Below are 23,556 nucleotides of genomic sequence, written 5' to 3'. Positions count from 1 at the left end.
ATCATCCTAACGTTACAATTTGTGGAGGTAAAATGGACGTGTAAAACCTTCACAAATCTGTCCATTTTTTGTCTCCACGATTCGAAGGGTTAGGATGATCCTATGGACCCGATTTTTTGGGCATACCCTATCTATGTGAGGGCCAATCAAATGAATGGTTTAGATCACCCAAACAATGTGGGCCTCCACTGTATTTTAAGCTACTGTGTAGAAACCGTTCTCTCTCTCTCTCTCTCTCTCTCTCTCTCTATATATATATATATATATATAGAGAGAGAGAGAGAGAGAGGAAACTGTTGGTGAGCTTAAGCTCACCAAACTTATGGTGAGCTAGCTTGCCCAATCACATGGGTCCCACATTTTGGGGAGTGATCCAAACCATTCATTTGCAAGGCCTTATCATAGATAGGGGTGTACCAAAAATCAGCAACATAGGATCATCCTAACCCCTCCATTTGTGGAGGACAAAAATGGGGCAAATTTGTGTCTGTCCATTTTTGTCCTCCACAAATGAAGGGGTTAGGATGATCCTATGGAGCTGATTTTTGGTACACCCCCCATCTATGTAAGGGACTTTCAAATGAATGGTTTGGATCATCCTAACAAAGTGGGCCCCCATGTGATTGGGCAAGCTAGCTCACCATAAGTTTGGTGAGCTTAAGCTCACCAACAGTTTCCTATATATATATTAAATAGCCACTATAGGACTCTGGTCTTTGGCCCATTTATTGTAAAGCACTCCACCTCAATTGTATTAAACAACCACTAAAGGACTCTAGTCTTTGGCCCACTTATTGTAAAGCCCCCTACTTCAATTTTACTAAACAACCACTATAGGACTTCTCACTGTATGTTTCCCCACATAATTAATCAACCCATGTAAGAGAACCATATAAACTCCCCCTTGTTCCTCTTGAGTCTTGGTTATCGACATTCTGTAAGTAGCAGCACCATCCCCAACATTACTGGTATTAAACAACCACTATAGGACTTCTCACTGCATGTTTCCCCACATCATCAACCCATGTAAGAGAACCATACAAAACTCCCTCTTGTCCCTCTTGAGTCTTGGTTATAGACACTTTAAAGCTCTGTTTCTCCAACTTCTCTCTAAAGATCAATGTATCCGGTGCTACACTAACATTAAAATTCATGGCTGTCAATCTAGCTCTGTAACTAGCAGCCCCATCCCCAACATTTGTCACAGTCCTCTGAAACTGTTGCACAGTAGAATTAGTAATGAAAGATGGGTAATTCATATCCGAAGACGGGTTCGAACAATTGTAACCATATGATCTAGTAATCGCTAAGATTTGTTTGTCAGTGTAATTAGCAGCACAGAGTAGCCTAACATAATCTTGTGCACCCGCATCGTAAATTAGACCAGGATCGAGGGCTTTGTTCGGGTCGACATGACCAGCTCCCATGGCTAGAGGTGTTGCAGATTGAAAATTATATCCGACGTCTTGGATCGGCCCGAGAGTGTTATCTAACTCACTCGTGGTGGTCATCATGGCGGATCGGATGGCAGCGGGGCTCCAATCGGGGTGCACTCCCTTCAATAGAGCAGCCACCCCGGCTGCATGAGGGCAAGCCATGGATGTACCAGAGATTATATTAAAGTCACTGGACAAAGATGTAGATCTTAGTTTGGCTGCAGGTACCTGTTGAAGTATATATAAATGATTAATTAACATTTATAGCTTCTAGAGTAATTAGTTGTTTCACATGGTATCAGAGCGATTGCCTCATGGCACGTGTTCAAAACCCAACAACTCCTCGATATTAAAAATCCACGTGTATGACCAAACTAAAAGATTGGCCACAAGTGCCAAGTGTACTACCAACCCAAAAAGAGGAGCCACACGTGAGGGGGAGTGTTAAGTACAAATGATTAAATAAGGGCGACTCTATCTTGTTAAAGTATGAAAGATTAAATAACACCATCTCCAACAGCTTAAGCTTTTGGACTGATTGGCTGTATCACATGGTATCAGAGAAAAGGTCCTGGGTTCAAAACTCCTTGACATTAAAATCCACATGTAATGGCCAACCCAAAAGACGCCACATGTGCCACGTGTAGGCCAACCCTAAAAAGAGGGGTCACACGTGAGGGGGAGTATTAAAGTATGAAATATTAAATAACGCCTTCTCCAACAGCTTAAGCTTTTTGGAGTAATTGGTTTTTTGGCAGTACCTTTGGTGCCCAAGCTGCCAAGACTCTAGTCCCTGGGGCAACTAAATCTGGCTTTAAGATACCAGGATAGCTTGGGGAAGGTCCTCTTGATGTGTATGAGGCAATGGCTGGTGCAGGCTTGGTGCCTAATATGGTTTGCTGAAACTTTATGGATGCCTTAGGATTCAAAGCAGTTTTAACATATGTTATCAGTGGCATCGCATCTTTTGGGTTAATAATGGCTCCTGGACAACGAAAATCTCCTTCTTCAATGACAAAGCTATCCTTAGAGATGAAAATAGCTCCACTAATCTTTGATTGAGTAACCTGAAACATCTGGACCACGAGGTCTCTGACTCCGACATCCTCACAGACCACGATCATTTCTTTGGCATGTAATTCCATTAAAGTTAAATCACAGGCCTTGAGAGTCTCATTATATACCAATGGCAAATCCAATAGCAATGCCTTGGCCGGATATAAGGACCAACCCACAACTGCCACCCCATTGCCGAGAGTTACAGTTCCAGCAAATGCGCGATCGACGCTGCTCGCTCCGACAGTTAATACCCATGGAATTCCATTGTGTAAGCTCCCCATATCTGGTCCTTGATTTCCTGCTGAAGAGGATAAAAAAACCCCCTTCTCCATTGCTGCAAAGGATGCTATGGCTATAGGGTCCTCATACAAAGGGACCTCATCAAAGCCCATTGATATCGAAATAACATCGACGCCATCTTCCATTGCTTGATCAATTCCGGCAAGGACGTCAGAGGCATACCGCCCTTCATCCCAGAGGACCTTGTACATGGCCAGCCTTGCACTAGGTGCAACCCCTCTAGCAATCCCCTCGGCGTAGCCGAAAAATGAGGCTCCTTTAACATAATTCCCCCCAATAGTACTTGAGGTATGTGTTCCATGCCCTAGTGTGTCCCTAGTAGAATTCATAGTGAGGTTAGTTCCAGGATGTCCAGCAATTACACCTTTGTTGAAGAATCGTGCTCCGATGAGCTTTCGGTTGCACATGGATGATTCGAACTGGACACCCGGCTCGCATTCTCCTTTCCACCTTGTTGGGATTTCAGTCATTCCATAGTCTTTGAAGCTCTCACTCTCCGGCCAAACTCCGCTGTCGATCACACCGACTATGATATCTTTGCCATAATTCGATGCCGGCCAAAGGCCGTAGTTTGAATTAAGGGAGAGGAAGTCCGTCGTGTGGGTGGTATCGACCTTGACATTCATGTCAGGGTAGGCCGAGATGAAGCCTGGTGATTGCTTGAGAGCTTCGAGTTGTGCACTGGAGAGGACGGCGCTGAAACCATGGATGGCATTATCATAAGCATAGAGAAGCTGAGGTGTGGTGGTGGTGGAAGGACTAAGAGATTTAAGGGTGGTGGAGTACCAATGGGTGTGACTAGTGAAGGTCTTGGGCATGGTTGACTTGTCCATGTGGATGATGTATGTGGAGCTTTTGACAGAGGTGGTCAGTAAAGGGAGGGTGAAGAGAACAAGCCATACATACAAAATTATGTGAGGAGTGGCCATGGAAGCCTTCATCACTCCAGGCCTAGATTTCTGACTGATTACTAGGAAGCTGTCGAAGCTACTTATATTATGTATAGAGGAGGAATGTAACCCTTAAACTGCTTTTGTTAAAAAAGATAATGCAATTCTGGCCATTTAACAATAAAGATAATGTAACTCTGTTTAAGCTCTTGTAATGAAAGATAGGAGGATGGAGACAGGGTTTTGGATATTTCCTTTCTTGTCATGTTGCTCACTTATTCTGGGCTGGAGACAGGGTGAGAAAAATGTTGGATATTTCTTTTCTTGTCGTGTTATTCACTTATTCTTTCAACAGGAAGGCCTATGGAGACAGGGTGACAAAAATGTTGCATATTTCCTTTCTTGTAAGGGTGTCAATTTTGGCTCGGCTCGAGCTCGGCTCGAATCCTTAACGAGCCGAGCCGGCTGGCCAGGCTCGTTAAGGCTCGTTAAGAATTTAATATATTTAAATATATATACTATATATTAATATATACACAGGTTGTCCAAGGAGTGAAAGGAGGAGGCAAAATATGTCACTTCTTTTTTGGAACCCCATTTGTTACTTGGACCACCCCTCGTAGTGTAAAAAGAGTAGTCAAATTACACTAGATAGGGCTGTCCAGGGAAGATGAGGGGTGTGAACTTAATATAACCCGAGCTCGATAAGGCTCGCGAGCCTGGCCGAGCCTGACCGAGCTGAGCCGAGCCCAAGCCTGGTTCGAGCCCGAGCCGAGCTTTTGAGCTTAACTAGCCGAGCCGGGCCTAGCCAAGCTCGGCTTGGCTCGTTTATACCCCTACTTTCTTGTTATGTTATTGACTTATTCTAGGATGGAGACAGGGTGAGAAAAATGTTGGATATTTCCTTTCTTGTCATGTTATTCACTTATTCTTTCAACAGGAAGGCCTCTTTGGATACCACTAAGGCCCTGTTTGTTTTTTATTTTGTGTCCCCAAAACTGATCATTGGACTCAAAATCAGTTCTTAAAATAAAAAAACTAACAGGGCCAAAACGTAATTTTGAGTCTAATAATCAGTTTTGGACTAATAATCAGTTTTCAAAATCCAAAACAAACAGGCCCAATTTGATTTTAAGAATCTCTTTCCAGTCCAAAAATGAGTATTGGACTCAAAATTTTGTGTAATTTTGAGTCCAACAATCAGTTTTAGACTCAAAATTGATTCTCCAAATCCAAAACAATTAGAAACTAAATATTATCAGCACATAATCTTATTTGCAAATGGTTTTGAAGCTAAATAAATCACAAAACGTTGTTACGTACTGTAGTCTTGGTAATGATATAGTTAATGGCCTACAATGAGGCCTTATTGTCTCCTTTGCAAATAAGATCAGATTAAAAGATTTTTATTTGCATGTAAGTACAAATTTTGTTGCAGCAAAAGAGGCCCAATTCACCAACCATGCAACACATTGGTTATATATTGTATGATAAATCTCTATTTATGGTTACATATGTATGAGTACTTATTATACTTATTTATGCATGCATTTGGGTGCAACCGTGCATGTGATATTCTATGCACATAGGCATGATGCCTGTTCAGTAGCATGAACACCTTCTATTTTTGTTTCCCAAATCTTGATCGCAGAGGCAACCCTCGTGGTTTTGGTCCCATCACAAGAGAACATTCTAGGGTAAAATATCACAAGGCGACCCACATCGTCTTGTTCCCATCCCAAATAGACATTCCATGCGAAATATAAAGCACTATAAAAATTGATGGTTTAGCTTTTATTCACGACACCCTAATGAGGGTTGATGGATCAAGCCATCAACGGCTTAGGATCATCCACTCAAGGTGTTCTTAAAGACATTTGACCAAACTTATGGCTTCCAATTGGATCAACGGTTTTGATCACATACATGAGGTAGAAGTGGGGCCCAATAAATTTATTTTAGGAAGGAGTGCAAAAACGTATGGCCGTCTTCATAACTGAACCTAAGGATCCTCATCAACAGTCATGACTTTGAGATGATTGTCGGTAATGGCCTTCTGCAGAGCATGGCGGAAAACAATACAGTTGGTAGTGTAACTTATGGCCTCATGCATTGTGCCAGTTTCAATACTTTTTATTCTTTAATTCGTCCGGAATAGGAATGATGTGGCCCTCTGGCAACATCCATTGCTCGTCTTTCAGTAGATGGTCAAAGATATGTCCGGTCTAGGTTATGTCAAAGGAATACTACTTACCAGCACCGTAGTAATTCCTTCACACCAGACGAGGATCCCGGAAGTTGCCATTAGAATTTCTGTTTAGCTTTCGCGGCCGTTTAGCTTCCTTGGCCTAGCCAAGGCCTTGAAGGTATAAGGCTTATTATTACCCACAAGTTTTGTCACACTTATATCGGTCTAGTCGGGATGTTCCTCATCACTATGGTCCATTTTGGCCTCAACCAGGGTAATCTCGTAATCAGGGTCTCTATAGTATGTTCCCTTTGATGAGATTTTCCTTTGTTCTTCTTTTATTAAGCTCTCTCGAGGTCTGAGAAGCCGAATGAAAGAGATCTATGAATTTTTGACCCGCAAACTTTTTCTTAGTTCCAAACTAAGCTCGTTCTGTGCTAACTTTACATAGTCGGCCTGCTGCAAATTAGAGTGGCATCTGTTCATGGCCCTCTTGAATCGGGCGATGTATAAGTCCACTCGGTAATTGGCTCATCCTGGACAGATCCGCAATGTTTACCTTGGGCTCAATTCAATAGAAGTGGGAATGAAAGATATGTTCCATGTTTCCCTACATCTCTCTCAATATTGTTGGGCGGAAGACGCGAGTGACTTGGGAAAATGCCGAAGTTTATAGACTTCATGCCTTGCCTCCCCACATTGGGTAGTGAAACGACCTATGTGCTCGACAGTAGACTGATTGCCCTCCCCAGAAAACAGGGTGAAGTCGGGAACTTGGTATCGTCGAGGGTATGGGTATTAGAAGTCATACCAATCAGAGTACGGTTTCCTGTACACAAGCCTGTGCATTTTTCTAAATATCAAACTAAGTTGTTGTTGTATCATCTCCATGACCCGATCTCTATTTAGGCCTATGTTCTGGGGATGTAATTGCCCCGAACGAAAGGTTTACCCATCCTAAGATCAAGCGGAATCGGTTGCCCCCAGCTCCGCTTGTAATCGGAACTCCCATAGCCACCTTGGGGTTTGAAGTTGGTATGCAAGGGCAGTTCAGGTTCATGTTGTTGTTCCTTTGCATACCAGTCCCATTCCCATTCTGCATACCACTGCTAGGATCGGTTGCACTCTCGTTTGGTCTAACGGTTCCCGGGTCTGGTCGGTTTGCAACGAGGATCTCACCTGTTGTTGAGGCATAGTAGAGGCGAAGCCACTAACAAGGGTGGGGTTGGTGGCAAGGGAAATTTTGGCTTGATTCTCCCAGGGCAAATACAAAGGGGCCACTAAGCAGGCTGATAAGCACATTTATGAGGGCAAATACAAAGGGGCCACTAAGCAGGCTGATAAGCACATTTATGAGTGAATTGTAGGTAGGAAAAGCATGCATCTTTATTGTTTCAAACGGTACTACTAAGATGTTTTGTTTGTTTTTTGTGTTTTAGGATTATTCTCGAATTCATACGGAGAATGGGGCTAAGAAGATAAAAAAAATAAAGAATTTTCCATCATTTACATTGCAACCATTCAATTATGTGGCTCGGATCCTCATATACATAGATTTCGGAATTTTAACCCATCTAGGCCGAGAACCAAAAGTTGAATGGTTCGGATCATCTGTTGGAATTAATTTTTGGGTGCAACTCATTACATTGTGGCCCACCGATTGGACCTCACCTGTAACCCAAATGAATTGATGGTTTGGATCACTTCATAGAATTGATTTTTATAGGTACAATTTGTTTAAAGTGTAGCCCATTACTTGAACGGTTGGGATCATCTTTGGGAATAATTTTTTGGCACAATTAGTTGAGCCGTGACCGATCATTTGGACGGTTCATATCAGCCCATAGAAATGGTTTGGGCCAAGTTCATCAAACCTAACAATTTGAATGGCTCAGATCAACCAATGGAAATGATTTGATGGTGTACCCAATACACTATCGCCCATTAAGTAGACAGTTAGAACCATCCAATGGAGTTGATTTGTGGGCCACAACCAATTCATATTTCGGCTTATTAAAATGGACAGTTCAGATTATCTCCCGGAAGAATTTAGGGGGCACATCTTCACACGTGTAATAATGGGCTGTTATTATCAAACACATGGATGGTTTGGATCATTCCAGTCCCTAGTGGATCCCATCCGTATTCGGTTAGCCCACGTGGTTATGAGAAATTGAATTTACAAAATCTGATGTGATAATAAATAACCATGGATCGGATGAAAAAATGGAAAGTCAACATGCATGGGCATGCATGGTGAGCAGCAAAGATTTTTTTTTGGGTAATGGAAGATTAATTTACATGGCATCTTGCCATTCACATCCACCGACTTTTGCATCTTATAGGCATGAATTCCAAAGTCAGTTTCCACGTTTGGAGCAACAACTGTGATAGGGGTGCAACTTGGGTCGGGTTCAACCCGAATTTGGGTTGGGTTGAGTTGGGTTTTTTAAAAAATCGGGTTGGGTTGGGAAAAATCAACCCGAATTGGAAATCGGGTTGGGTCAGGTTGGGGTGTCGGGCAACCCGACCCGACCCGAAACCCGATTTCCAATTCCAATATGTATAAAAATTTGACTACTATGTTTGTTTTGTCATTATATAACTCAAATTTAGAAAGAAATAAAAAACTTGGTGAAAGTTGTCGTAATTAACCCTCTTGTTGGGGAACATCTAATGACTAGGATGAGATGGAAAAACAAGAATAAAATGGAGAAATAAAACAAATGGTGAAATCGGGTTGGGTCCAGTCGGGTTGGAAATCGGGTTGGGTCGGGTCGGGTTGGAAAAATGGGTTCCTCGGGTTGGATCGGGTTGGCCTCAACCTGACCCGAGTTGCACCCCTAAACTGTGAGAGCCACTTGGAGTAGACGCCCATGCATATTCGGTTCAACGTTTTGGAACTGACAATAGTAGTTTCTAATCAACTTTGTTATGGGACCCACTTGGGTTTTTGAAAGAGTTGAAAGCAAGTACTGACCATCAACTTTTGGCATCTAGCCAATTTTGTCCAGCATGCGCTCTCATTAACCGCACTTACGTTTTTGGCTGTGAAATTCAGTGTATTGCAATTATATGCAATAGGAAGTGGGACCCACGTCCGCTATGGAAAGCAACAATAATTTTGGCCTCCCTTCCTAATTTCGTCCATTAGTAATTTTGGTTTCCCTCACCTTTGTTTTTTTTATATATATACTACAACACATGTGGGACCCACTTGAAGTTTCCAAATAGCAGCCCACGGTTTTGAATTTAAAATAGCATGTATTGTATATATTATATAATGCAAGTGGGACCCACTTACTAACTTATTTTACTTGTTTGCATATTTAATATAGGTGGGGCCCACCACGAAGAATGAGAGAAAGTCGCCAAACTCTCACCCATTTCTTTCTACCGAAGAGAAGAGGGAAAAGGTCAACAAAAGTTGCCCAAGTTACCAAAGCAAGTACAGAGTTGCTGAAATTGTAAAGAAGAAATTTGTGCAATTACTAACACATACTGGAAGTTGCTAAATTACCAGAGACAGGTGGTGGTTTCCAAAAATGCAAGACACTTGCCAAGTTTGTGTCTTTTCTTGGGTTTTGAAAATATGAGGGGAAGAAGGCTATATATGAAACTGAAGGCTCTCTCTATTCTCTCTACACTCTACACTCTACACTCTTGTTCTCTCTTGCTTTCTTTCAAGTTCTTTTTCTTTTCAACTCTCAATCCAAGGCATCATCATCCACCATTCAAACTCAAAGTGACATTAAAGCTTGAAGGAGAAAGATTCAACCAAAGATTGGAAGAGAAAAAGAATAAGTTATTTTTATTTTTGTTATTTATTCAAGTTGATGTACTTTTGTTTAAACTCAAATTAGTGGAGAGTACTTTTGTTTTGCTTTTCCTTTCTAGTTATTGGATGGTACTTCTTTTCCCTCTCTTCTCTATTTTTTATTTTTATTTTTCTTCCCTTTTTCATGAACAACTAAATCCTAATTACTTAGGGTTTAGTTGAAGCCATGGGGAAGGAGAAATATTTCTAATTAATTCAATCTACTCAATCGAAAAATTGTGTAGGATTGTGTGTTTGAAAAATCACAATCATTCATGCTATTGGCTTTCCCCTTTCATACGAATGATTGTTGATTTACAAATATGAAATCCTATATAATTATTAAATTGGAAGTATATTTGATTAAGTACTCATAAGTAATGACATCTTTTAGGTCTTATTCCTTATTGACTAATTAATTGAATTTTCTACCCAATTCAAGAATTGTGTTAATTAATCAATTTACTCCAAACCCAAGGTGGATTGTAATCCTAAGTAATCTTTTAATTAAATTAAGGGTTTTATACAATTTCCAATTACTTTTGCAATCAAAATTCTAATTCACTCTAGAGTAGTATTTCTAATCAATTTTTTCAAATAATTTAGGCTTTAGATTTTGGTTTTCAAATTAGGTTAGATAATTAATATAATTACTTTTGGTTCACTTTGCCTAAATATAAGAATTAAAGTTGCAATCATTTCTTTATTGTTTCCGATCCTTGTCTATTTAGTTTATAAATTTAAATATATTGTTGGATCTAAAACTGGTAGACCCTAATTCCGCCCTTTGGCTGAGTAGTAGCACTCAAAAATGCGGATCCAGTGTATGGTAGCTGCTGGATCGCTCTGGTCTATGGTAGCTGTTGAACTGGCTTATTATCCTGCCAAAGGGGCGGTTGTACTGGCACAACCGGTGCCATTCTGTTGGAAAGCAAACCAAAGAGTCTGTCTACTCGCTTGGAAAAATTCTCACTAGAGGATTGAAAGGGTCTTATCACTTTAGTGATTTGGCGAGCCACCATCTGTGGCAACTAATGGGAATTATCGTGGAATGAGTGTCTGCCACCTCAGTGTCTGCCACCTCCTGGAATGACATGGTATTTAGATTTTCTCCTAGAAGAGAATTTTCTGGGTTACAAGTCCTTTGATCATGTGTTTCGGCACTCTCAGAAATGTTAGTCACTAGCATTTTTAGGAGCACCCAGGCTTGCATTTTTACTTCTTATATTATCAGCCATTTATCGTGCAATACACTGGGTCCCACCGGTCGTGCTACATAAATGGGTGTTCCGGCCTGAGGTGGTCCCGGTGTGGTTGGTCAACGCACAGAGTGTAGTGTGTGTGTGTGTGTGTGTGTGTGTGTGTGTGAGCGTGCGCTCTCGCGCGGGTGTTCGAACCTCTTTCGAGGCAAGAATAAGAAACTCAATTCTAGGGGTTCAGCGACGAAAACGTTTCCGTCCCCTAGGATTGGATTTTAGGTGATTGAGAAGAATAGGGGAATGACACTTCTTCCTTGGGCTCCTATACAAGTACACATATGGAAAGGACATTTTACAGTATAGATGTGACGCCATATGGGGATTTTGTCACACACAGAATGTGAACCACACTTTGATACACGCAGAACATGAACAATTCGCTATTGGTCAAGAACACTGATGTGTGCAGAACGCAAACGGCATCGTTGATGCACACAAAATGCAAATGACTCTCAGGGTCGACAAAGCATCCGACTTAAGCTAAAAGACAGAATGACACAAACTTATGCCAATGTGAGGGATAGTTGAATTAAAGAGATAGACTCGCCTAGGAAGATGAATTCATTGCTTCCTTAATCCAGATAAAAGCTACAGGTACGAAAATAAAGGGTACAGTGTTGGAAAGTAAAGATACGATACAATACTAATACGTGTTTGGATTTGATTCTAGGACTTCTTCCTTGGAGACAGACATCTCCTTATATAGCTTTACTAGTGGGACAACCCGTGCGATGCACGGGGACCAGAAAAAACTAATGATATAATCAGATGAAGAAATGCTACACCAATCAAATACAATTTTATTAAAGATTTATGCTCGAAAGATAATAAAATTTTATGATCGAAAGATATTGGTGGAGGTACAATATGAATTTCACAATTGGGTAGAGTTATGTAAGAGAAACTCACAAACATTAATCCAACAAAGGATATGATGTATCCAATTTACTTCTGAAAGGAAAAGCATAGTATAGGATAAATTTAAAAAGAATGTCTTACCCTTTTTAAAAAAAGGGTCTTAAATATAATTTCTACGTTGATTGTTGTTACAATATAGAAAATTTGAGAATGCTTTCTTTTTTTGGTGAGTAAGCTAGGGTTAGGCAAGACCCCGACCAGAATATATTAGCAAGCAAGAAGAAAATACATAAGGATCGAAAGGCTAAAAAATTTATCAGAATGCTTTCTCATAAAACTCCGTAAAACTACATAAAAATTTAAATTATGACTGCTCTTCGAATCACGTCTAATCCTAAGACAACCAAGAAGAATCTATTTATAGTAGTATTAGAAGAATAAAAAATCATCCAACCATGCAATAATTTCGATAGTTGGGATGTGAATTCGCAACCTGTATCGGAGCAACATAAGGAAAAAAATATTCGAGTTTTTGCCTCACTATTGAAAGACAGAGAAATGAATTTTTTTTTATATCATATGAAATAAGTAATCATATAGATTTTTGTTCAGCAGTAACATTTTTTTGGACAGTCACAGATTTATAATGAATAAAGAATCAAGTAATTAATGAGTAAATATTTTGTTAACTAATAATAATTTTTTGATTTTTATGTGAAAACTATGAAATTTGATAATAAAAATAAATAAATCTGAAATTTGCTCCATAATTGCATCCACAGGGCAAATGAAAAGAAAAAATGGTAATCACAAATTAGCTAGTAAGAAATAACAAAGATCCTTATAATCACAAAGAACTCTAAGTGAAAAGAAACCGCTAGGAAAAATATACTTTTAGGGCATGTCTAGCAGCCATAAAAGAAGGAGAAATGATGACGTTGAGTGGTAAGAAGGAAGAGATGCACCTTCAAATGAGAAGCCACCTTAACACCTTCTGTAAAACAAAAGAGAAAGAAAAAAAATATTTAAGAAACATGAGGACCAGATGCACGGCGCGTAAGAAGAAATTAAGTTATAAAAATAAATCACTTAGAAAAAAATGCATTTAAAAAATAATTCAACCAATGAGAGAGAGAGAACTTACAGAGAGGTGGAAAGAAAGATAACTTCAGCACCTACCAAAGACATTGTTATATAACATGAGGACCAGATCCACGGAAATCCCGAGTTCATTCCAGGCAACAATTTACACTCAAGTTTATTTTCTAAATAGTATAAGGGTAGAAATCACAATAAGTTCTTCCCTGAGTTCGACCCGTATTTACACGATCCGTGCACTTGCGGTTATTTAATATCACATCAGATTTTGTAAATTCACTTTCTCATAACCATGTGGGCTGATCGAATATGGATAGGATCCACTAGGGACTGGAATGATCCAAACCGATGTGTTTGATAATAACAGCCCATTAAAAACAGCCCACCTTAATTGATATTTTAATATCAACATCCCATTATTACACGTGTGAAGATGTGCCCCCTAAATTCTTCCGGGAGATAATCTGAACCGTCCATTTTAGTAAGCCGAAATATGAATTGGTTGTGGCCCATAAATCAACTCCATTGGATGGTTCTAACTATCTACTTAATGGGCGACAATGTATTGGTTACACAATCAAATCATTTCCATTGGTTGATCTGAGCCATTCAGATTGTTAGCTTTGATGAACTTGGCCCAAACCATTTCTATGGGCTGATCTGAACCGTCCAAATTGATGGGTCACGGCTCAACTAATTGTGCCCAAAAATTATTCCCAAAGAAGATCCCAACCGTTTAAGTAATGGGCTACACTTTAAACAAATTGTACCTACAAAAATCAATTCTATGAAGTGATCCAAACCATCAATTCATTTGGGCTGCAAGTGAGGTCCAATCGGTGGGCCACAATGTAATGAGTTGCACCCAAAAATTAATTCCAACAGATGATCCAAACGATTCAACTTTTGGTTCTCGGCCTAGATGGGTTAATGTTCTGAAATCTATGCATATGAGGATCCGAGCCACCCAATTGAATGGTTGCAATGTAAATGATGAAAAATTCTTTATTTTTATATCTTCTTAGTCCCATTCTCCGTATGAATTCGAGAATAATCATGAAACACCAAAAACAAACAAAACACCTTAGAAGTACCTAGGGGTGCAAGTTTGGCCCTATCAGCCTTGAGCCCGAACAGGGTCAGGGCTGCATTTTCCAACCCTGAGGGCGGGTCAGGGTTCATTTTTTAAGACACTGACTCAGGTCGGGTCGGGTTCTGCGTTAATGCCTCGGGTACCCCGACCCGGCCCTACCCTAAGTTTTCTATTATAGAATTAAACCATCTGTGCATGTTTCTTTTGCTAATGTTTTCTATTATCTTGGATTGATATTTCTTTAGATTATTATTATTAATTGTCTCTATTGCCCGTCATGTTGTTGAATTCATATTGTCTTATTTTGTTCCCTTTCTCTGTTTATTGATCATTTTGTTCTATATGATAAGTGGTAGCTTTATTTTTGGCACTCTTAACAGGTATTTGCACTAGAGTTAATTAGGGCCGACCCGGCCTAGCCCTGCCCAATCAGGGCCAATCAGGGCGGGCCAGGGCCAGCACTGAGCCCTGTAGGGCGGGCAATGGGTTGAGGTTTTTCGGCCCTGACTCAGGGTCAGGGCGGGTCAGGCCCGAGAGAATGGGTTCCAGGGTTGGGCTAGGGTTTTGAAAAACCCGACCCTGTTGCAGCCGTAGTAGTAAGGCTCTAAACAACAAATATGCATGCTTTTCCTACCTACAATTCACACATAAATGTGCTCATCACAGGCTGCCCAGAGGAGGATTCGACCTAACTAAAAGCTAAAATTGGTAGACCCTAATTCTGCCCTTTAACTGAGTAGTAGCACTCAAAAATGCGGATCCAGTGTATGGTAGTGTAGACACCCTCATTTTGCTACACTTTAACCAACAATAACCTAATATATTGATCCATCGAATTTCACTGGTAAAATATGCATCCTCACATTCCCTGAAAACCAAAATGATAAAGAGATGTACCTGGTAAGACGATTAGATCCGAAAAATTGGAAAAATGCTCTGATTGGTGACTTAGAGTGTTAAATCCATGTAAGAGTCCATCTATCATGGATTTATATGTTTTAAGGCATTAATATCTCGATCTGACTTTATGGATCATCAATCGGGACAAAATAAGTTAGGGTCACTTCACAACTCGGACCCTGATTCCATTATGAGACCCGATTTCCGTAAATCGTTAGATCAAGGGCTAATTTTTTTACCTGGGTATCTTTCCTTACTAAGAATTTGTGATCATTTATTCAAAATAATATCAATCAAGGTCGATCTCAAATTTGGATTAAACATTGGGCCACTTTAATTAAGCAAAAATCCAGTAAAAAGTTACGGATCAAGGCGGGATAAGCGAGATCCGTCGAAATCGTCCCATTAAATCATTGATATCAAAACTTTCTAATGACTCAACTATTGTCAATATCATGGTTTAATAGTTTTAACCGTTGGCCCAAAGTTGATCAAATCAGTTGGTTCGTTTGGACCACCGATTTGCTCGATCTTTGGAAAAACAATCTACCGACGGAGATCGGAGGCTCGCATTGGTCAAAAATTCTGAAAATAGTATTTCTACGGCAATATTGGGCTTAAATGAAAGAGGAAAAAATCAACGATTCCCACGGCGAAAGAATTATCGAAATCGGACTTCAAAATCTCCTGAAAACCGCGTTTTTCGATTTCACATTCAAAATATTTGAAAAATCTTTTACAAAGATTCTAGGAGATTTGGAGGCATCATCTCGTCCATTCTTTCGATTGAAATTGATCTCAACCACCCAATCTTATTCCATGTCTTTTACAAAGATTCCAGGAGATTTGAAGGCATCATCTCGTCCATTCTTTCGATGCTCTAAAGATTGCAATTGATCTCAACCACCCAATCTTATTCCATATCTTTGCAAAGATTTCAGGATATTTGGAGACCCCATCTCGCCCGTTCTTTCTATCACATGAAGATTGCAGTTAATCGCGGCCATCCAAATCGTTGCCATTCTCTATAAAGGCAACCAAATTGGACATTTCCCTTGTCTTGAAATTTGCTTCCAAATCCACAAAGATTCCAAGGACAAGTGGCATCATCTTAGACCTTGAATTGTTCATAAATGGATTTTGTCTAGTGGAAAATTTTCTAAAATGGAGTTCTCTAAAATTGATCAAAAGATCTAAAAGGACTTGTGGGTAATTGAAATTTGGAAATAATTTATATTTGCAACCTCTTTCTATCCCTTCTCTTTATACCTTTTTATGTTGGACCTCTCTCATCATGTATCCCATGTCCCGTTATCCCAAACCTAATATCTCTCTATTGTGCGACTTGTCAGCCCAAAACCATGGCCACCATCTGCTTAAATCTCTTGTGTCAAGAACCCAGTTAACACCCAACCCTGTAGGATCATCCTAAGGATTTATAACCTAAACCTAAATCCCAAAACCCACGCCATACATTTAATGTACTGTGTACATCTTTTGAATGACCTAGTCCATGTGCAGTACATATGCAATTTACTTGGATCCAATCCCATCCAAGCCATGCTCTACCTAAGCTGCACCTCACCCTAAATCAATTACCCAAACCCATATGGGCACTACCCCAACTCATCCCGGTCCTACATGGACTCAACCCCAGCTCACCTCAACTCAACCTTAACTCAAACCCATGGCCTACTTGGCCTTGACCCGAACCCCTGGTTCATTCGGCCTTGGCTCAAGCCGTACCCCACTCGGCTCACCCAACACAACTCTCCTAGCCTTACCCAATCAACACCCATAGTCATGCCCCATCCAACCGATTACATCTGCCCATCCATTAATCTATTCTCCACATCTGTTAACCTTTCCTATATCCACTAGCCACCAGTGCATATCATCCGTTATTATAATCCAACAACCCATCCCATACACCACTCCACATACCGTACATCGACCCAAGCCTCACATCACCACACCATACATCCATATCCATGTCCAGGTCATGTGCCCAAACATGATTCGGCATAATCCCATACCCCCATCAATAGGATTCCTATCCGAACTTCACCTTACACCACTTGGGCCACCCCGACCCCGACCCCGATTCCGAACCCGAAACAAGAACCTGAACCGCAACCCGAACCATAACCTAAGTCCAACCCAAGGCGAACCCAACCAAATCTAACCCAATCGACCCCTAACCTGAGCCCCAACCCCGAACCCGAACATAACCCAAACCCCACCCGAGCCTTACCTAGATCGAACCCAAGTCCTAATCCCAACTTGATTCCCAACCCGAATTTGAAAACAAGTCCAACCCAGCCACAACCCGAGTCAAGTCCGGACCAATTCAAACCCACAACTCGCCCGCAACCCGATGCCGTATCAGCCTCGCAACTCACACCCTAACCTGCACCATAAACCCCTCCCTAAGACGCACCCCTAAGCCAACCTCCAGCCCCCACCCGGCCTAGCCTTAACCCGAGCCTCATCCAACCGGTTCACTCCAACCAAATCCCTTCCCCCACTCATGCGGCAATCCCCAAACCCTACTAGCATTAACCTAAACCCCATTAGTGTTCGGCTAACCCAACCCCCACTAGCAGTAGGCTATATATATGACACCTCATCTCCCATAGATCTCATCCCCTGTTCACATATTCACATATTCCATAGCCCATAGCTATATCCCCATAGCCTATACATTCATAGCTATAACCATCATACCCCCCATCATCCCATAACCAACAGAACCCTTCCCATTTAATTCTACTATACTAACCCATACCTTATGGCATTCGGCCATTAGACCATATCACCATATGTCATGCCCCACATCCCTTGACCCAAGCCATACATACCTATCCATAATCATAAGCTATTCTCCAAGCCCCATCCATCTTACACCATCAGACCCCACACATTTGTCCAATAAACATCAGCTCCACTTATCAATTGCACCAACCGGTCACACCCATTCTTTTCAACCCAGATTCCAAACCCCGGCCACAAACCCCGACGATGACCCCGAACCGCTAATCCGAACCCCGAGTCTAACTTGGAACAAAACCCGCAACCTGGACCTAAACTGATGTAACCCGAGCTCAATCCGAATTACAACCCGAGCCAACATGGTAACCCGGTCAAACCCACTTACTTAGTCCCACCAAACCCAATCCAACCCCATGGGCCTACTCGGCCTAGCCCTAACACTCCCAATCCCAAGCCACACCCCACATCAATTAGTCCCACCTCACCCCACCCCGCACCCCACCCAAACCCAAGCCGCTCCCAACCCCAAGCCACACCCCACATCATAAGCCCCACCCCAGCCCGCACCCCAAGTCCAGCCCGAGCCACACTTAAAACCTCATTGCTTATGAATCTAATATGTGCACGCATATGTGTGCAATACATGCACTGTGTGTAAGGCCGTTCCTTTGTGCACTATGTGTTGTTCACATCTGTTGAGTGCACCTTTCTAAGCCCCCTTTCACTTGATCAGACCTGTTCTGTCTAGCCGAACCGTATCACCCAGACCCAACCTAACTCATCCCTACTCAACCTAGTCTAACCCAAATGGACCCACTCTTAAACTAATTCAACTTAAAACCCAACCTTAACTTTATAGGCTGGAACCAATGTCCAACCCAAACGACTGACCCTACCCAACTCGGCCCAACACAGCCCAACCCAACCCAAACCCATGGCCAACTTGGCCTTGACGAAAACCCCGGCCCTTCCGGTTTTGACCCACACCCGATGGCTCTCTTAGCTTCGACCCCAACCCTAACTCGGCCTTGACCCCAAGCATCATTCGGCCATGTCGTGGCCTGCGCCCATTCGATCCAACCCCCATGGCCTATGGCCTATTCGGCCTCAACCCACACCCTAAGCTGCACACCCAATGTCTAAGACGCAGGCACTCAGTGCCTAAACTGCAGGCACCCAGTGCCCAGGACGTTCTTCCGATGCCTGAGACGCAGGCACTCAGCGCCTAAATTGCAGGCACCTAGTGCCTAAGACGTTCATCCAGTGCCTAAATAGCAGGCACCAGTGCCTAAGATGTGCGTCCAGTGCCTAAATCTCAAGCATCGGTGCCTAAGATGTGCGTCCAGTGCCTAAATCTCATGCACCCAATGCCTAAGATGTGCACCCCGTGCCTAATAGGGTCTGCACCCAACCCAAGGTTGCACCCTAATCCAACCCATACCCTAACCCAGCCCTAGTTGTACCCCAACCGTCAAACTCAAACATAGCCTTAGTCACGCCCCAACCCGAGCCCAACCCAAACCGTAACCCGAGTCTAATCCGAACCACAACTCGCAGCTCCGATCGAACCGAATTGACCCCACCTTTACCCAACCAAGTTAAACCCCTTTACACCTAATGGGTTCCAGCCCTTCAACCGAGTCTCCCTCTTTTACGCAACCCGAGTTACACTCCAATCAAATTGCACCTCACCACAGCCCAAACCCCATTCACTCGGCTGAATTCCATAAGCTCATCTGTTGAATCCTAAGAACTAATTCCTTAAATGCAGATGTTTCCTTGAAACCCATTTCAAAACTCCAATTTCCATGTCCGAGTTTCCAATCCAAACACCAATTCCATCTTCAATGGAACTACGTGTGGCTTGATCCCCATCATGGGGTACGTAGGCAACTCGGCACTCCCAAGTTCAGTCGCACATTTCTCCATCCTTCTCGTTCCCCTACACCCTTCTTCATCCCTTCCATTCCCCTATTCACCCTTTCATTTTCCTTAAACCATTTTTGCATGTTAGATGTTTTCTTTTGCTTAGTTGCATGATTAGTTGCATGTTTAGATCTTTTTAATTGTTCTTATCGTAAGCTTAGAATCACATGCTAGTTGTTTTGCTTTTTAGTATGCTAGTTGCTTTCTTTGCATGATTAGTTGTGTTTGTTAAATTTGGAACTCAAAAGAATTCAAAAATCTTAAAGAATCTAAGAACTCATAATCATCTAAGATGAAAAATCCCAATCTCCAAAACATAAAGTTCTAGGCTCTAAACTTAGAGATCACACTCTAGGTTTTCAAAATAGAATTCTTAGAATCCAAAGTTCACAAATATACTAAAAATGTAACTTAGGTCCATTACATTAAATCTATGTTCATATAGCATAGGTCACTCCACCTCAAATCAATCAATCTAATTCAACTCAAACCGAATCGCAGCAATCTCATGAAATGTCAAAAACACTCACATAGGCACATAGGCATGTAGTTGCATGTAGGATGCACTCCTGGCCCGCATGAGTCTAAACTGTGAACGGCTAAACAATTAGAATGCACTTAGGTTAATAAAATTCACATTCCCCCCTTAGTTGAAATTAAATAATTAAAGCTTTTAAAAGTTAGGCAAGGTCGGTGCTGTCACTTCGTGCGGTACACCTTCCGACCTCGTAACCAGGTAACTTATCCAGAACTCAAAACGTAGACCAAATTAACAGAGTTAATCATGGATCCTAGATCCCTAATCTAGGTGGCGACTCTGGTCAGTTGCTTCTTTCGTGAAGTTAAGATTTTTATCCTAAATTTATGGAAAAAGCAACCATATTCAAATCCAATGGACAAAGGCACTATCATCATCATAAAAAGACACACACCCTCGTGGGACCACCCCCTCCGGGACGGGATCCATAGGTAACTGCTGGATACTCTGGTCTATGGTTGTTGTTGAACTGGCTTATTATCCTGCCAAAAGGGCTGTTGTACTGGCACAACCGGTGCCATTCTATTGGAAAGCAAACCAAAGAGTCTGTCTACCCGCTTGGAAAAATTCTCGTTAGAGAATTTTCTGGGTTACAAGTCCTTTGATCATGTGTTTCGGCACTCTCTGAAACGTTAGTCACTAGCATTTTTGGGAGCACCCAGGCTTCCATTTTTACTTCTTGTATTATCAGCCATTTATCGTGCAATACACTGGGTCCCACCGGGCGTGCTACATAAATGGGTGTTCCGGCCTGAGGTGGTCCCAGTGTAGTTGGTCAACGCACAGAGTGTAGTGTGTGTGTGTGTGTTAGCGCGCACCCGCGCGGGCGTGCGAACCTCTTTCGAGGCAAGAATTAGAAACTCAATTCTAGGGGTTCAGCGACGAAAACGTTTCCGTCCCCTAAGATTGAATTTTAGGTGATTGAGAAGAATAGGGGAACGACACTTCTTCCTTGGGCTCCTATACCTGTACACATATGGAAAGGACATTTTACAGTATAGACGTGACTCCATATGGGGATTTTGTCACACACAGAATGTGAACGACACTTTGATACACGCAGAACATGAACGATTCGCAATTGGTCAAGAACACTGATGTGCGCAGAACGCAAACGGCATCGTTGATGCACACAGAATGCAAACGACTCTCAGGGTCGACAGAGCATCCGACTTAAGCTAAAATACAGAATGACACAAACTTACGCCAATGTGAGGGATAGTTGAATTAAAGAGATAGACTCACCTGGGAAGATGAATTCATTGCTGCCTCAATCCAGATAAAAGCTACAGGTACGAAAATAAAGGGTACAGTGTTGGAAAGTAAAGATACAATACAATACTAATACGTGTTTGGATTTGATTCTAGGACTTCTTCCTTGGAGACAGACATCTCCTTATATAGCTTTACTAGTGAGACAACCCGTGCGATGCACGGGGACCGGAAAAAACTAATGATATAATCAGATGAAGAAATGCTACACCAATCAAATATAATTTTATTAAAGATTTATGCTCGAAAGATAATAAAATTTTATGATCGAAAGATATTGGTGGAGGTACAATATGAATTTTACAATTGGGTAGAGTTATGTAAGAGAAACTCACAAACATTAATCCAACAAAGGATATGATGTATCCAATTTACTTCTGAAAGGAAAAGCATAGTATAGGATAAATTTAAAAAGAATGTCTTACCCTTTTAAAAAAAAGGGTCTTAAATATAATTTCTACGTTGATTGTTGTTACAATATAGAAGATTTGAGAATGCTTTCTCATAAAACTCCGTAAAACTACATAAAAATTTAAATTATGACTGCTCTTCGAATGACGTCCAATCCTAAGACAACCAAGAAGAATCTATTTGTAGTAGTATTAGAAGAATAAAAAATCATCCAACCATGAAATAATTTGATAATTGGGATGTGAATTCGCAACCTGTATAGGAGCAACATAAGGAAAAAAATATTCAAATTTTTGCCTCACTATTGAAAGACAGAGAAACGAATTTTTTTATTATATCATATGAAATAAGTAATCATATAGATTTTTGCTCGGCAGTAACATTTTTTTGGACAGTCACAGATTTATAATGAATAAAGAATCAAATAATTAATGAGTAAATATTTTGTTAACTATTAATAATTTTTTGATTTTTATGTGAAACTATGAAATTTGATAATAAAAATAAATAAATCTGAAATTTGCTCCATAATTGCATCCACAGGGCAAATGAAAAGAAAAAATGGTAATCACAAAATAGCTAGTAAGAAATAACAAAGATCCTTATAATCACAAAGAACTCTAAGTAAAAAAGTGAAAAGAAACCGCTAGGAAAAATATACTTTTAGGGCATGTCTAGCAGCCATAAAAGAAGGAGAAATGATGACCTTGAGTTGTAAGAAGGAAGAAATGCACCTTCAAATGAGAAGCCACCTTAACACCTTCTGTACAAACAAAAGAGAAAGAAAAAAAAATATTTAAGAAACATGAGGACCAGAAGCACGGCGCGTAAGAAGAAATTAAGTTATAAAAATAAATCACTTAGAAAAAAATGCATTTAAAAAATAGTTCAACCAATGAGAGAGAGAGAGAACTTACAGAGAGGTGGAAAGAAAGATAACTTCAGCACCTGCCAAAGACATTGTTATATAATTTTTTGCAGTCTCTACACAAAGAAAATCTCTTAAACTCCCTCCCAAGAAAATAGCCAATTCAAGAAACCAAAGCTAGAAAATAATTGGGCAGTCATCTCTTATCATCGTAAAAATAAATGATACTTACAGCCCCTCAAACAACTATATAACTCCTTAAAAAAGAAATAAACCAAAACGGAGTACGAAATCATTACCAACAAAAGGAAAAAATAATCCATGAGCATAGTAACATAGTTTTTTTTTCTTCTTTGAACCAGACTAAGTCAGATTGCATTGCCATTCTTAAAATTTGGCAATATTCTAGAAAAGGAAAAAAATTAGATAAGATGCTTAATATGGTTGGGAAGTGCCTATTTTAAGTGACACTACTATATTTTTAATACTAATTATTAGTTATTAGAACCTTTCGGTGATTACATGGTTTCAAATCTATGAAACTATGATAAAATAGTAGGCTTGGGACAGACGGACAGTGTGAATTTCTTTTTTCAGAATTGGAAATGATATTTCCAGGCCCACCTTTTAGAAAAAAAATATGTCTCATATACAGTTGAATGTTAAATATTTTATTTTAGAAAAAAAATAGAACCAAATTGAAGAAGGAAATGGAAAATCCCAACCCTAACCGTGGGAAAAAATGATGAACTAGCAGACATAAAAAAAATTCACACCGGATCAAGAAATACAGTTCCAGGGTGAAATATATTTAAAAAAATGGAAAAGGGCAACATAAAAAGCATAGGGAAGAGAAATATGAAACAAAATA

At 40.7% G+C, this 23,556-nt stretch overlaps 1 protein-coding gene across 2 annotated transcripts; it reads right to left on the bottom strand.

Annotated features, from left to right (window-relative positions):
- Nucleotides 1-692: 692 nt before the first annotated feature.
- Nucleotides 693-3,829, bottom strand: LOC143888347 (subtilisin-like protease SBT3). 2 transcript variants are annotated; one of them, XM_077392738.1, is made up of 2 exons: nucleotides 2,504-3,829; nucleotides 693-1,664 (listed from the first exon to the last, which is right to left on the bottom strand). In XM_077392738.1, the coding sequence occupies exons 1-2, from the start codon at nucleotides 3,734-3,736 to the stop codon at nucleotides 972-974; spliced, it is 1,926 nt and encodes a 641-aa protein (XP_077248853.1). In that variant the 5' UTR covers nucleotides 3,737-3,829; the 3' UTR covers nucleotides 693-971. The 2 variants fall into 2 exon arrangements, with proteins under 2 accessions (XP_077248853.1, XP_077248852.1); XM_077392737.1 differs by having other exon boundaries at nucleotides 2,198-3,826.
- Nucleotides 3,830-23,556: the final 19,727 nt, after the last annotated feature.

The sequence above is a fragment of the Tasmannia lanceolata genome, unplaced genomic scaffold (genome assembly GCF_043159265.1).
Source record: "Tasmannia lanceolata isolate RefF3 unplaced genomic scaffold, GAP_Taslan_0.1 ptg000012l, whole genome shotgun sequence".
Taxonomy (NCBI): domain Eukaryota; kingdom Viridiplantae; phylum Streptophyta; class Magnoliopsida; order Canellales; family Winteraceae; genus Tasmannia; species Tasmannia lanceolata.
The sequence above is the reverse complement of the archived record's forward strand: the minus strand, read 5'-3'. Positions and strand labels throughout refer to the sequence as shown.